A 15240-nucleotide genomic window follows, 5' to 3' on the forward strand; every position below is an offset into this window, starting at 1 on the left:
AGCTTCCTTTATAGTAATGTTTCTTCTTTCAGCAACTCCATTTTGTTTAGGTGTTTTTGTTGTAGAGTATTCATGATGAATTGTGTGATCTGATAAGTACTCATCTAGATATTTGTTAGTGAACTCAGTACCTCGATCACTCATAATCCTGATTACTGAGGTTGATTTCTCATTTTGAACACCCTTCAGAAATTTAATCAATTCGGTACTAATATGATTTTTACCATGAAGAAATATCACCCAAGTAAATCGAGATAAATCATAAACAATCGCAAGTGTAGATCTCATTCATCACAAATTGATTACATGTATTGACCCAAACAAGTTCATATGCAACAGTTCTAAGCATTTAATATTCATTTTGCTACATTTATTCTTAAAACTCGATCGAATATGCTTACTTAACTGACATGCTGAGCACACATGATGTTTAACAAATTCAATGCTAGGAAACCCATTATCTATGTTCAATTCGCTCAGATTATTATTGGATCTGAAATTGAGATGGTTAATTATTTTATGTCATAGCCACTATTTATCATTATTAATAACAGCAAAACAGGTTGGTGAGACTAAATAATTACTATTCCAATCAATTTTGTAACTGATACCATTTCTAATTCTAATTAACAATGTTTATTATTAGCATCCTTGATTAAGCAATTGTTTTTACGAAATTCAACTAAATTGTCATTATCACATAGTTGACTAATACATATCAAATTACAGCACATATTTTCAATTATCATATTTCCATGGGAAATATTACCCATATTAACGGTCATACCCCTATCATTGTCACCAAAATTGGTCATAGGTCCTTTTCAGTTGATTACGTTTGATAGCAATTTTTTTACTAGTCATGTGCCTTGAACATCTACTGTCAAGGTACCAAACTTATTTTTTAGTTCTTCTCATTCATTGATCTGCATACGCAAATTAAATCAACCGGTACCCAATCCTATTTGTCCTAACAGGATTTGTCCCATGGGAACCTACACTAGATCAGTTTGACAACCTGACCTCACTGTTTGTTCAGGAAGGGTTGTGCATAAACATGTGTGTGCAATGCTTGAGACAGTCGACTATGAAATGTTCTATTTTTCCACAAATTAAACATTTTTTGTCCTCACTGATGAACTATTTCTTGTGATGATTGTGTCTGCTTGAGCTTTGAAAGTTGCTTTGATATTTCTTAAGAACTTCCCAATTTTTTTTACAAACAGTGACATTGTATCACTACTCAATTTCTCAGTCGACTTCTCTTTTGAGGAACTTGGCTCAGTAGTTGGAGTAGCTAGAGATTTCGTCAGTTTGATTAAAGATTCACCATCAGTTTTTGTTTCATATTTGAATTCATAAGTTTTGAGATCTACAAACAAATCATGGAGTTAAATCTTATTAAGGTCATTTGATTCTCGCATAGCCATTGTTTTGACATCTCATTCTCTTGGGAGTGCTTTCATAATTTTGAGGCTATTTTTCTTTTTCCATATTTCTTCCCAAGAGCATCCATTTCAATAATGATACTACTTACTCTTTCATCGAAGTCCAACATGGATTCTCCATCCTTCATCTTGATACTATCAAATTTTTTGATTGTCATAGACAATTTATTCTCCTTTGTTTGATCATTACCTTCACAATATTGTTTCAGTTCTCCCAGATATCTTTGGTAGTGTGACACATTTTGATCTTACTGAAGGTATTCTTGTCCAAAGTTTTGTATAATATGTCCTTGGCCACATTTTCTAGATTTGTCTTCTTCTTGTTCTCAGTATTCCATTTCATCCTTGGTTTTTCATTCATCTCAGGAGAACCATTAGAAATGGCAATAATACTGTTTGCTTTCATGATCCTCATTGATCCGTTTGTGATGATGTACCACATATCATCATCTTGATTAGCAAGATGAGCATGCATCTTGATCTTTCAGTCATCAAAATCTTCTTTAGAGAACACCGATATCTTGCTGAATGATGTCATTTAGAATATTGTGTTCAGAGACAAGAATAAACGGCTCATAAACCACTTATTAGGATCGTAAATAAATTTAGAAAGTGGATGAATAAATTTATCTCAAAAATATTTTGGATGGATTCGCAACACCAAAATTTTGTTCTTGTTAGTGGGTTTAAGTAAATTAATCATTGTGAACTGTGTGGAAGTAGGCTTACTGAAATTAATTGAACAAATGACTTATCAGTAAAATCATGTGGGATTTACTGAATAGTAGAAGGTAGGTAGACTGAAAAATAAATGAGCACAAAGTTGTTTCTGGATGTTATGAGATTTTTAAACTCCCGCGTCATAATTCCTACCTCACGGAAGTTTTGAACTAAAAAACTTTAGTAATTAAAAGTAATTGAAACCACTCACTTCAATAGGACTTAACACTATCTAACTGAACTATTAGTAAAACTTTTATCTAAACACTTTGAGCAGTCAGACTTCTTACTCTCAATTACAAAGATTTCATAGAGAAATTCTAAGTACAAATTTTGATCCTCAAAATGATCAGATAATGATTTATCAGCGCTTTCTGGCTATTTCAGTTTGGCTCATTGAAAGCTTCTTTAGAGAAGATCATTTTGTTTTTTTTTTTTAATCCAAAGATAGATTGTGTAACTCTGTCACCTTCAAAACTTGTTCAACTAGTTTATTTATAACTTAATCTGCAACGTAATTTTTTCAAAATATATCTGTTTTCAAATGCAGATGTCGTTTTTGTCATGACGTCGTCCATTCTGACATGTTCTGGTAGTGCGCCGAAACCTGAAATTCTATTAAGGTTCAATGACTGCTAGTATGGAAAGCTTTATCCGCTATTTCAACTGGTCACTGATCCTTAATCACTAATTCTTCAAGTGATGTATAAATTTAGATTGACTAATCAACTAGATAGATTGTTAGTTGAGCTTCATCAGTCACCCTTGAATCAGTTTGGCTATCAGTATCCTTCTTATGTTTTATCAGTATGACTTTGTAATTAGTCAGGCTTTTTAGGAAATTTCTTCTAATAAAAAATCAGTTGTTCTCCTTTAATTCAGTTCGATTAGTTTCTGAAACTTGTTCGGTCACCAAAATTTAAAATGTTCCATCATATATCTTCAGAAGTGATAACTTGATTCATCAATTATTTGTTTACACAAAAACATAGGATCTTACCGTTATATATTTTACATCATCTCATCAGCAAGCCGATGTCTTTATATATAGTAAGTGAGTAATTGTTTATCAAGTCATTGAAGTCCTATATAAACACCGTACACCAACATCAATGAAATTGTGGTCAAACTCAACAATTTATCTTTCAATTTATTTATTTATCAATTTTATTTCTTAATAATTAGTATTTTTTAGAAATTGAGTAGACGTAAAAATATATATTAATATTTACTCATAAAACTCCATACAATATAAAAATATCTTCTCGAAATAGCTAAGATCAAAATGCAAGACAATTTACAAAATAATCAAGTGGTTTTCGTAAGTTTAAAAACAGCATAGCATTTGTTTTTGAAAACAAATGTTTCTTTAAAGTGTAATATTTGTTTATTTATTGGATATGATTTTGTGACGTCAAAGATTCGTTGGGCTTCATTGAAGAAAAATCTACGGTTATCAAATCGGTCAATGCTTACGAATGGAGAAATGCTGATGGTGGACACCTAATATGTGTGAAATAATTAATTTAATTACGGATGTGATCAATGGCTGATCCAGTAATACGATTCTATCCCAACTAAATTTAAATTCTAAAATTCTTTAATATTTTAAATTGATATACCCGTACTAATATCAGATTTATCTAAAATTATACAAAAATTTACATAGAAATTTTAAAAAAATTTGGGACCATCCAGGCAAGGACTGTGGCTCCGCTACTGGGTGTGAATTTTGTTAAAATTAGTTACTATGATAATAAATAATTATTGTGAATATTTATTGAAATATCAAAGTTTATTTTCGTTAAGAAGGATAATTTACATGGTCTCAAATACAACTAACTTTGCATAGAAGGTTTTTTTTTTTTTTTTTTTTTGAAAATTTATAGGGGGTGATTCAATTTATATACGCTTATTTGTTTTAAAAGAAGGCAAAAACTTGTGTGAGACGGTCTTACGGGTTATATTTTGTATGACGGATCTCTTATTTGGGTCATTCATGAAAAAATATTACTTTTTATGCTAAGATTATTACTTTTTATTGTGAATATCGGTAGGGTTGACCAGTATCACAGATAAAGATTCGTGAGACCGTCTAAAAAAACCTAGTATTAAAATAATGATATTTTCTAATCTGTTGTAAAAGATCGTGGCTATATCAAAAGACCAAATATTGTTGTCAGCCTGTTATGATGTATTAATATATAAATTAATATACAATATTGTCTTTGAATAATTGTTTTTAATGAAAATTTATTTATTTTCGTTTGATTGTAAGCCTCATAAATTTTCAGAAGGATAAAATAATTTAGGATTAAAAAATGGGTCACCTTTTGATCTTACCCTGTAGATTTTCCTTACTTTAGCGGTTGATAGTTAAATTCTAATGTTATTTATACTTTTCATATTGTATAAAAATTATTCACAAAATGGATTGAAAATAAAGGCGGAAAAAATACCGAATTTTCAATATATGCGATTATCGACTGAAAAATACCTAATTTATCAAATTTTCGGTACAGTAACAATACCGAATTTTTTGGTATGATAAAATTGTAACGCCCCAGATTCGATGACTATCCTCACTGTACCAAGATGAATCTTTCCAGTGTGTTTATGTCCTCACTCACACGTACACTTGAAAACTTCCCAGTGGTCGCCCATCACATAATTGCGCCAAGTCAAGCACGCTTAGCTTTGGAGTTCTTATGCGATCAGTTATCGAAAAAAAGATGCACATTTTTTATATAAGTAGTACATATCAAATATTTTAACACATCTTCAACTGCACAGTCTCATACCTGAACAGCTTCGAAATCTTTCTCATTCCGATGTAAGATCGGTTCATTCATGTTCCCTCTGCCTAGAGCCTACCAGGAGCCGCTCATTGTCCGTGCAACCTCATGGCACCGACGATCACCTTCCGCCCCTTTCGGCCTCGGGCCTCACAAAAGCTATGAAATTTGAAATTTTTGATATATACCAAAATGCCCAAATACCGAAATAATATATATAAAAATTTAAAAATATATAATATTTTTAAACAATAAATTTAAAAATTTGTAAAAATATAAAGTTATTTGGGTATAAAACTGTATATATCGATATTATACCAAATCTCGGTATACTACACAAATTCGCTATGATCAGTATACTAGTTATATGTACAATGATTCTCGATACGATATCGGTATAAAATTTTCTTATAAAGTAATTTTAAACCTTAATTCTGGAACAAAACCCAGTATGAAAGACGTATCTATCTATCCATCTATCTCATATCCATGTTGAGACATGCATGTGTGTAAGATTGTTTGTTTGTAGGTAGTTTCCAATCAAGAGAGGATAGGAGTAAGGGCAAGCTGTTAAGTCACATGGGAATGGGGGAGCAGGCAAGTCTTGGCTAAGTTTCTGACAACTTGGACCGTGGTCCAATTTTTAAACCAAAGGGGGACCTGTCCTATATCCCTTGTTTTAATGAAACAAGGTAAAAATCAATTCAGTTTTGGAACTGAATAAAGGGGATAAAAATATCTATCTTTTCAATGAAATAGTTATTTCTTATGTGATTTCGATCTTATATATGATTGGTAATTCAAAATTAATGGTGTAAATATAATGAATTTAGTTTTAATCTTCAAATGTTACGTCGTACGAATTCTAACTACATTTTAAAGAAAAATACCAACGTTGTGTTCGGATGTAAATTTGATAGCGTTCATCCCATTTCCGACACTCTATCTTCACATAAATCTGATTCTGAAGTGACTGTGTGTGTTCTTCAAAATAAGCCATTTTTTTCACCAAATTACCACTTTTTGTAAAATAATTGGAGAAATTATTCCAACATTGTTGCATTTTATATATACGAAAATAATAGTTTGCTGAAAATTGTACTTTATACTGGAATTTTAATTTATATGCACACATAGTTTATTTACGGGTATTGGAAATTAGTAGGTTTCTTGTGAGACGGATCTTTATTTGTGAGACGGAATCAATCCTACCGATATTCACATTAAAAAATAATAATCTTAGCAGAAAAAGTAATACTTTTTCACGAATGACCCAAATAAGAGATATGTCTCACAAAATACGACCGTGAGACCGTCTCACACAAGTATTTGCCATTCAACATATACGTCAAGCTCACTAATTATAATATACATACATACATACATACATATACATATATATACACGTGTCCTCAATTGATCCATTCACCAAAATGGGGAAATTGTGGTGTTCCATTTGCTCTGGAATTTACAAGTTGATGAAGCCAATTGACGACAAATTTTGAAGGGTGAATTAATTATTGTGTAAAAAAATGTATAAAATTCGATTTTTTTTTCTCGCTCGAGTTTTACAAAAGTTTCGCTGCTCTTAGCCGTCTCAAATCTCAATGTTTCCCGACTGTGTTCAAAAGTTAATTTTGCTCCTACGTCATTTTTTCATCCGCATCGCTGGCTAGGATCAGGGAAGAAATAGTTGAATTGGAAGAGGATTTTAGTAGGAAGAGCGCAATGGAAGAGTAGGTCTCTTGTGAGACGGTCTCACGAATCTTTATTTATGAGACGAGTCAACCATACCGATATTTACAATAAAAAGCAATGCTTTTAACATAAAAAGTAATATTTTTTCATGGATGATCCAAATAAAAGATCTGTCTCACAAAATACGACCCCTGAGATCGTCTCGTCCAAGTTTTTGCCGCAATGGAATTAGTGCTAGATTTGCTGCATCATTTAATTTTTGGATCAATGGAGTCGTGTGCAATTCGAGTACAAAATCCGTCAACTTTTAACGTCTGATGCAATGTTAGGGATGTAAATAAGACGCAAAGTAAAATTGAGGGATTTAACAAACCTCTAGAGATGAAATTGGGAAAGGAGGAAAAAGTGTAGAGACACGACACATTTTTATACTCGTGAAATTTATTCATAAAACCTGTTAAATTTAAATGTCCGTCTAACGAGGAGACCATCGATCATGTGATCATAGTATGATTTTTGTGATTTTAATTAAGTTAAATCAAATTTTAACTTAATTAGACCATCAAAATCTACGAAAGACCAACTGATCATAGGATGATTTTTTTTAATTTTTGAAGAAAATATCGTACGTATTTAGGTAATTGATATTTTATGCACAATAATTCCAACTTATTTTGTAAGAGTTATAACTAATATTTTAATTTTTTATAAAAAACATTCATGAACCATATATAATTTACTTGTATTGCATCGGTTCTGTTGACGCCTTCAGACAAACGGCTCTTCAGAAAATGTGTGCCAATCATACATCGAATTTCTCACAAGTTAGACTAATCAGTGATGATTGGAAATATATGAATGGGGCAATAATAAATTACTAGTCTACGTTTTCATTATTTGATTAATTATTTATCATATAATTTTATATTCAAGAAATCTAATCACTTTAAAAATTGTGGTCTGGCGAAATTCATACTTTTCCTAGATAAATATGATCAAACACGCATAGGAAATTGAAGTGATCCGAGTGGATTAGGCTGAGCTGGGTCAAGGCAATCCACATCAACCCTACCACTCGAGAATACTAAATGACAAAAAATTATATAAGCCCGGGAGACACAAGGCCCCGGCATTCTATCCTAAGTATGTGAGATATGAGGATTGCCCCGAGACTATGAATAGCCGGACACACATCGATTTTTGAACATGTCTTTTCATCTATCCGCACAATTTTCAAGATGTCTCCTGATCGTCCGATTCACCTTTAGATCAACGATCAAGATCCTTCACCTTCGTTTATATAAAACGATGAAATCCTCTTCATTTGTCACTTTTATAATTTATGAATTTCTCGCCAACCTTCTTTCAGCTCTCCGACGTGTGGCGCACCTACGTTCCGGTGATTTATAATGAGCAACTTCTTCGTTCAATCAATCTTCGTAAGTTCTTCTTCCCCCTTTATTTTCCAAAAATGTCGAATTATACCTTTTCCACCTCGGGAGCAAATACGCAAGGCTCGTCTAGTTACGAGTCTGCCGCGATACACTCCGACTCTCTCCATACAACACAATCTTCTTTAAAACCCAAAACGTTGAAACAAAAACCTTCATCTTCTGGCCCTTCTCGTGCTCTGAAAAAGGGCAAGGGTAAGGGCAAAGTCCGGGCTTCGGGCCCTCCCCCTTCTAAGACTCCGGGAGCTCTTTGGTTTGCTTCAATGAGTAGCACCTTGCACTCGGGAGCGGACGATGAACTTAGGTCTCTTGGCTCTATCCCCTCTTTTTTTCCATCTTAATTTCCGGTCTTCTGATAGGGCTGACCACCCTCCGCCTGATTTCATTACTTTCTTCCGGTACCAGGTTAGGAATGGCTTTCGATTCCCTATTCCTTATTTTTATATCGAGGTCGCCAAACTCTTGGGTGTACCGGTTAACCAATTTCATCTCAACTCTTTTTGGATTATGGCCTCGGCCTATATCCTTTTCAAAATGAACAACCTTCTCATTAACTCTCTTGTTCTTCACTATTTTTTCGTTTGTCGGCTGGGAGATGTGCCTTCTCATTATCTGTCCGGCTAAAATCTAGATTTCTTGATGATATCCCTTCTTCCCAGAAAAGATGGAAAAGACGTTTATTTTTTATTCACTTACTGGCTCATCTTCATTGTTTGGCCGGGTTTCTCCCTTCTCTTCCTTTGCAACCCTCTCTTCCTCGATCTTATAAGTTCGAGGAGCCGTATATCCAAAGCCAGGAACTAGTGAAAGGTAAAAAAATTTCTTTTTCTACCCTCATTTTAGAGGAAAATTTGGTAACCTATGGGTTGAGTGCTCGAGTAGAGGATCCCATTAACCGGGTGATAGAATAAGTTGATGGCTCAGGCGCTCAACCCGATAATTTTCTATTTTTGGACTTTTCCCTTATTTCAATTGAATACTTGATTTTCAATAACTCTACTTTTCTCTACCTTTGTATATACAGATAATTTCAAAATGCAAGAGGCCTTCGTCAAGAAGTGGACAACTTAGAAGGTGGTGAAGGAGAAGAAGCTGGCAGCCCGGAGAGCGGCTGCTGAAGAAAAGAAAAGGGCCGATGAGGAGGTGGCCTGGATGAGTGAATATGTCCGAGTGGAGACTCAACAAGAGCGGGTGGTGACTCGGGCTGATTCCCCAGAAGACTCCGCAGATCACGTTCCCCTTATTCTGAGGAAGCGAAAGCTGTAGCAAGCCCGGAACAGATCCTGATGGATGATAACAAAGGAGGAGACCAAGGAGCCTCCCAAATGACTCAATCCACCCCTCCTTCCCAAAGCCGGCCACTCCAAGAGCCTCTTCAGTCAAGCTTGCCCCCCCAGTCAATATTTTCTTGGAGAGAGCCACCCCAACTGAACTCAAGCTCCTCAAACAGATGCTTCTTCCAGTTTAGGAGGAACGCTTGAAGAGCTCCCTCGCGACCCTCAAGATTTTCGAGGGATCAAACCGGATCCTATCCGTAATTCACTCTGATCTTCTCTTCTTTTTTTAACTAACTCCTTCTGAACAGGTTGTTCAAATGCTGGTGACAGCCTTTGAAGAGGTAGCAGCGGTGGCTACCATAAAAGGCAATCAAGTCGAGGCCATGCAAGAGCTTCACGAGCAACTCCAAGGAGAGCTGCCCTGGGTCCGATCTGCTCACAATGAAGAAATGGCCGGCCATCTCACTACTTTGGACACGACCAACCAGCAATTGGCATGGGCTAATATAGATCTGAAAAAGACCCGGGATGACATTGAAGAAGGCCTTGCCCGGTAGGAAACTTTACAACGGCATCTCTCTGTCTTGGAGTCAAGGAGTAATTACTTGTCTGAGGATCTAGAGAGACAATTTTCCCGGGCAGAGCCTGTTGAGAATGCTCTGGGTGTCGCTGAGCTCAATCAAGATAAATGGCGAGCCTCCTTCCTCCAGTCTTCCGAGTTCAAGAAGACAGTTGAAGATCGGGCCTAGTCTTTCTTCCGGACCAGCTTTGACGAGTGCCATGATCAATTTGAAGAGGCGGGGCTGATTTCAGAAGATAGAGAAAACTTTCCCGATTTTGAACGGGCCATAGCATCCCTTCCCAAGGATGCCTAATAGGGGGAGGTCACAAAATAAGGGGAGCAGCCTAGGCTCAAGTCCGATAGAGGTAGAGTAGGATTGTAAAAAATTTTCTTTTATTTCCTGATTTGTAATCTCTGCATTCGGGTTTTTCTTTAACAAAATATTCTTCTTTTCAACTTTCTTACTTGTCATGCCTTAGAAATAATTGAATTCTTCCCATTCGTAAATTACTTTTGGATGTTGAATCTCTGAATTTTTCCAAGTTTTGTAAAATAATCGGTATTTTCAATAAGTGATCGGGATACTGAGCCTTGAGCTAAGGTATGAGTCCCTGTAATTAGCAAATGAACGAGGTGCGGAACCTCGAGCCAGGGTACGGATCCCTAGGATAAATGAATAACAAGGGTACGGAGCCCTAGGCCAGGGTACGGATCCCGAGACTTTGAGTGGTCTAGGTACGGAGGCACGAGCTAGGGTACGGAGACCTCGGCCAGGGTACGGATCCCGGGACTTTTGAGTCGTCGAGGTGCGAAGTCCCGAGCCAGGGTACGGAGCCCTAAGCTTAATGGATAACCAGGGTACGGATCCCAGGACTTTTGAGTGGTTGAGGTGCATGAGCCCCGAGCCAGGGTACGGAGCCCTAGGCTTAATTATTAACCAGGGTACGGAGCCTTGGGCTAGGTTACGAATCTCGGGACTTTTGAGTGGTCGAGGTGCGAAGTCCCGAGCTAGGGTACAGAGCCCTTGGCTTAATGAATAACTAGGGTACGGAGTCCTGGGCCAGGGTACGCATCCCGAGACTTTTGAGTGGTCGAGCCCTGGGCCAGGGTACGGATCCCGAGACTTTTGAGTGGTCGAGGTGCGGAGCCCCGAGCCAGGGTACGGAGCCCTAGGCTTATTAATAACCATGGTAAGAATCCATGGGCCAGGGTACAGATCCTTGGACTTTTGAGTGGTAGAGGCACAGAGCCCCAAGCCAGGGTACGGAGCCTTGGGCTTAATATATAACCATGGTGCGGAGCCCTAGGTCAGGGTACTCCCTGGGCTTTTGATTAACCAGAGCATTATACCTCCCGAATTTAGATATAATTTTTAATGTACTTTTTGAAAAGAACTTCATTATCACTTCAAACAATAAGTATATTTAATCCTAATACTTTTTCAAGTGAAAAATATTCCAAGGTCTTTTGAGATAGCGTCCCTGAGCATCATCTAGATAAAAATCTCCCGAGCTGACTTTTCGGATTATTTTAAAGGGTCCTTCCCACCGAGCTTCTAATTTACCAACATCTCCAGCTGGCTTGAATTTTTTCATTACTAGATTGCATATCTGAAAGTCTCGGATCCGAACTCGCTTGTTGTACGATTTCATGACCCGACCTCGATAAGCTTCTATTCGAATCATAGCCCGCTCTCTCTTTTCCTCCACTAGATCTAATTCTATTGCCTGACTACTCCGGGTAAGATTCTACCCGGGCAGAAGTTTGCCCAATTTCAACAGGAAGAGCTGCTTCAGAACCATATACCAGATTGAAAGGAGGTTCTTGAGTAGGTGATCGGGGTGTAGTCCTGTTTGCCCAGAGAACACTAGGTAGCTCATCCACCCAGTCTTTTCATTTGCCTTGTAGCCAAGTTTTCAAAGATTACATAATATTTCTGTTTATTACCTTTGTCTGCCCTTTTGCTTGAGGGTAAGCAACAGAGGTGAAAGATTGAGTGATCTTCATTTCTTGACACCAGGACGTGATCTCCTTTTCTTGAAATTGCCTTCCATTATCTGAAATTAATCTCCTGGGCACTCCAAATCAGCATACAATTTTCTTCCACAGAAACTTCAACACCTCCTTGTCAGTGATTCTAGCCAGAGGTTCAGCCTCAACCCATTTGGAGAAAAAATCTACTGCAACCAAGAGGCATTTTTTTTGAGCTCGAGCAACTGGGAAAAGTCCCATAATATCCATGCCTCATTGGTCGAAGGGACAAGATACCCAAATAGGTTTCATAAGAGAGGTCGGGCTGTGCTAAAAATTGGAATGATGTTGACACCCTTCACAAGCCCAGACAACTCGAAAAGATTCTTGGCTTATACTACGCCACCAGAATCCAGCAAGCATTGCTTTCCAGGCCAACGTTGTTCCTCCAAGATGCTCCCCACAACATCCTTCATGTATTTCTCGGAGGACATACTCCACCTCTCTGATAGACAAGCATTTTAACAAAGGTCCCTGGTATGATCTCCTGTATAAGATGTTATTTAAAAGAACAAACCTGGGAGCTTGTTTTTTGATCTTTTGAGCCCAAGCTCGATATTCAGGTAATTCATTATGGGCAATGAATTTGATCAGAGGTGTCATCCAAGCATCATCTGGTGCTGGCAGCACTTCCTCATCAATAGAAAGAATCAGCCGAGTAATATGCAATACTTCTCGAGTATTGACTTCTGATAAGGAGGCGGCCATTTTAGCCAAAGCATATGCTTCCCCATTCTTATCCCGTGGGATCTGCTCGATACTCCAATCCACAAAAGATTCTGTCTGGGCTTTAATGAGCTTTAGATATTTAAGCATTCTGTCATCCTTAGCCTCATAAATGCCATTTATTTGCTGAGTGACTAGTTATGAATCGGAATATAAAATAATTCGGGAAGCTCCTATTTCCCGGGAAGCATGCATACCAAGGAGAACTCTCTCATATTCTGCTTCGTTGTTGGTCACCCAGGAGTCAATTCTCAAATCCAATTTAATTTTTTCTTCCGGGGGGCTATCATCACCACTCTCACTCCACATCCAGCAAGACTCGACGCCCCATCCACAAATACTCTCCACACCTCTTCCTCATCAGGTTGAATCATTTCCAATAGGAAATCTGATAGGGCTTGTGCTTTGATGGCAACCCGGGGCCTATATTCAATATTATACTCTCCCAGCTCAACTGTCCACTTTATCATTCTCCCAGACACCTCCGAATGAGTAATAATCCTCCCAGAGGACTGTTGGTAAGCACAATAATCGGGTGTGACAAAAAATAAGGCTGCAGTTTTCGGGTGGTCATAACCAGGGCCAGGGCTATTTTTCCACTTCATTATATCGGAGCTCGGGTCCTCTGAGAGCATGGCTAACATAATACACAGGCTTCTGATCTAAGCTTTCTTCCTTTATAAGCACTGAACTAACAGCATACTTTGTGGTGGATAAATAGACAAACAATTTTTCCCCGGGATCTGGCTTCACCAAGACAGGAAGTTTTGTCAAGTAACTCTTAAGATCTTTAAAAGCCTGCTCGCATTTCTCATTCCACCCAAATTGTTGTGTTTCCTCAGTATCTGAAAAAAATGATCGAGATATGAACCGAGAAAGTGAATCAATTCTCCCGGTTAGCTTTTGTATTTCTTGGACAGATCGAGGGGATGACATGTCTAGCACTGACTTGACCTTCTAAGGATTCACCTCGATCCCCCGGTCAGTAACCAATAAACCCAAAAATTTACCACTCTTCAAGCCAAATATGCACTTGGATGATCCCAAAACGCATGAGAGTGGCAAAAGTCTCTTCTAAATCCGAAGTAAAGCAATAAATCTCTCTAGACTTGCCCAATATATCATCAACATATACCTCAACATTCCTCGTCAACTGCTTCTCAAATACTCGATTCATCAAACGCTGATATGTAGCCTCGGCATTCTTTAACCCAAAATGCATGACCACATAACAAAATGTGCCTCCCGAGGTAATGAAGCTGGCATTATCTTGATCATTTTTGTCCAGGGGGATTTGATGGTACACCTGATAAGCGTCCCTGAAACTGAAAATTTCATACCTAGAAGTGGACTCCACCAACTGATCAATCTGGGGCAGGGAGTAATGATCTTTAGGGCAAGCTTTGTTGATATCTCTAAAATCCACATACATCCTCCACTTCCCAGTATCCTTTGGAACTAACACCAATTCGAGAGCCAAGTAGGAAATATTACTTCCCGAATGTGGTCAGCCTGCTACAATTCTCGAACATGTTCCTCAATCACTTTGTCCTTTTCGAGACCAAAATGTCTCTTCTCGGGAGAATGTTTAGATTATGCTCAGCCACAAGGGGTGAGATCTCGATCAGTTCCTGTTGGGACCAGGCAAAAACACTAATGTTAGCTTTTAAACAGTTTAATAAACTGACCCAGGTGGATAAGTCCAGATCTCAAGCAACCCGGATCTCATTGCTTGGCCCAATCTCCATCACTTCATGTTCTTCCTCCGACACAAAATGAACATCCCCCTTCTCTACTACTCTTTCCATATCCTCACCACCACTTACTCTCTTCTTCTTCCTCCTGGCCTTCTTCTGATCCACTCGGACTGCTTCCACGTAACACTTCCAGGAAGATGGCCGATCTCCCCGTACTTCTCCCACTTGATTTTCAACTGGAAATTTGATATTTTGATAATATGTGGATGCTACCGCCTTCAACTCATTCATGGCCGGTCAGCCCAATATGATGTTATATGATGATGTAACATTCACAACTGTGAAAGTAATAATGACCGTATTCCTCAATTCCCGAGTGCCCAAAGTCAAAGGCAAAATAATCTCTCCTTCCAGGTACACAGCATGGCCAGTAAAGCCAAAAAAAGCAATTTCTACTGTCTCCAACTGGTACCCTTGCAAATCCATTTGTAACAAGGTCTCTTTGAAAATAACATTTACAGAACTGCCACAATCAACAAAAACCCTAATGATATCATAATTATCCACCCGGGCTTGGATTACCAGGGCATCATTATGAGGAAGACTGACACCCTTGAGATCCTCCGGGCCGAAGCTGATAACCTACCTCATTCCTTCTCGTTCCCACCACCTCCAACACTCCCTCCTACCCTGGGCCTTCCGAGTCCGGCTAGAATCTCCATCTGTAGAGCCTCCAGAAATCATCTTTATTACCCCTAAAATAGGCATGAAGCTTTCTTCTTCTCAAGCTCTTGATTCCTCCTCCTACTAAGGGCACCTCTTGAGTCTTCCCGGG

The 15240-nt window shown here is 37.9% G+C and overlaps 1 protein-coding gene across 1 annotated transcript; it reads right to left on the reverse strand.

The window, feature by feature from the left end:
• Window positions 1-10006: 10006 nt before the first annotated feature.
• LOC142526023 (uncharacterized) lies at window positions 10007-14140 on the reverse strand. Its single transcript, XM_075630298.1, has 7 exons — window positions 13822-14140; window positions 13309-13553; window positions 13002-13220; window positions 12500-12834; window positions 12278-12427; window positions 11899-12022; window positions 10007-10192 (listed from the first exon to the last, which is right to left on the reverse strand). Exons 1-7 carry the CDS (start codon window positions 14138-14140, stop codon window positions 10007-10009), a joined length of 1578 nt encoding a protein of 525 aa, XP_075486413.1.
• Between the last annotated feature and the right edge of the window lie 1100 nt (window positions 14141-15240).

This window comes from Primulina tabacum, chromosome 15 (genome assembly GCF_025594145.1).
Source record: "Primulina tabacum isolate GXHZ01 chromosome 15, ASM2559414v2, whole genome shotgun sequence".
Lineage (NCBI taxonomy): Eukaryota > Viridiplantae > Streptophyta > Magnoliopsida > Lamiales > Gesneriaceae > Primulina > Primulina tabacum.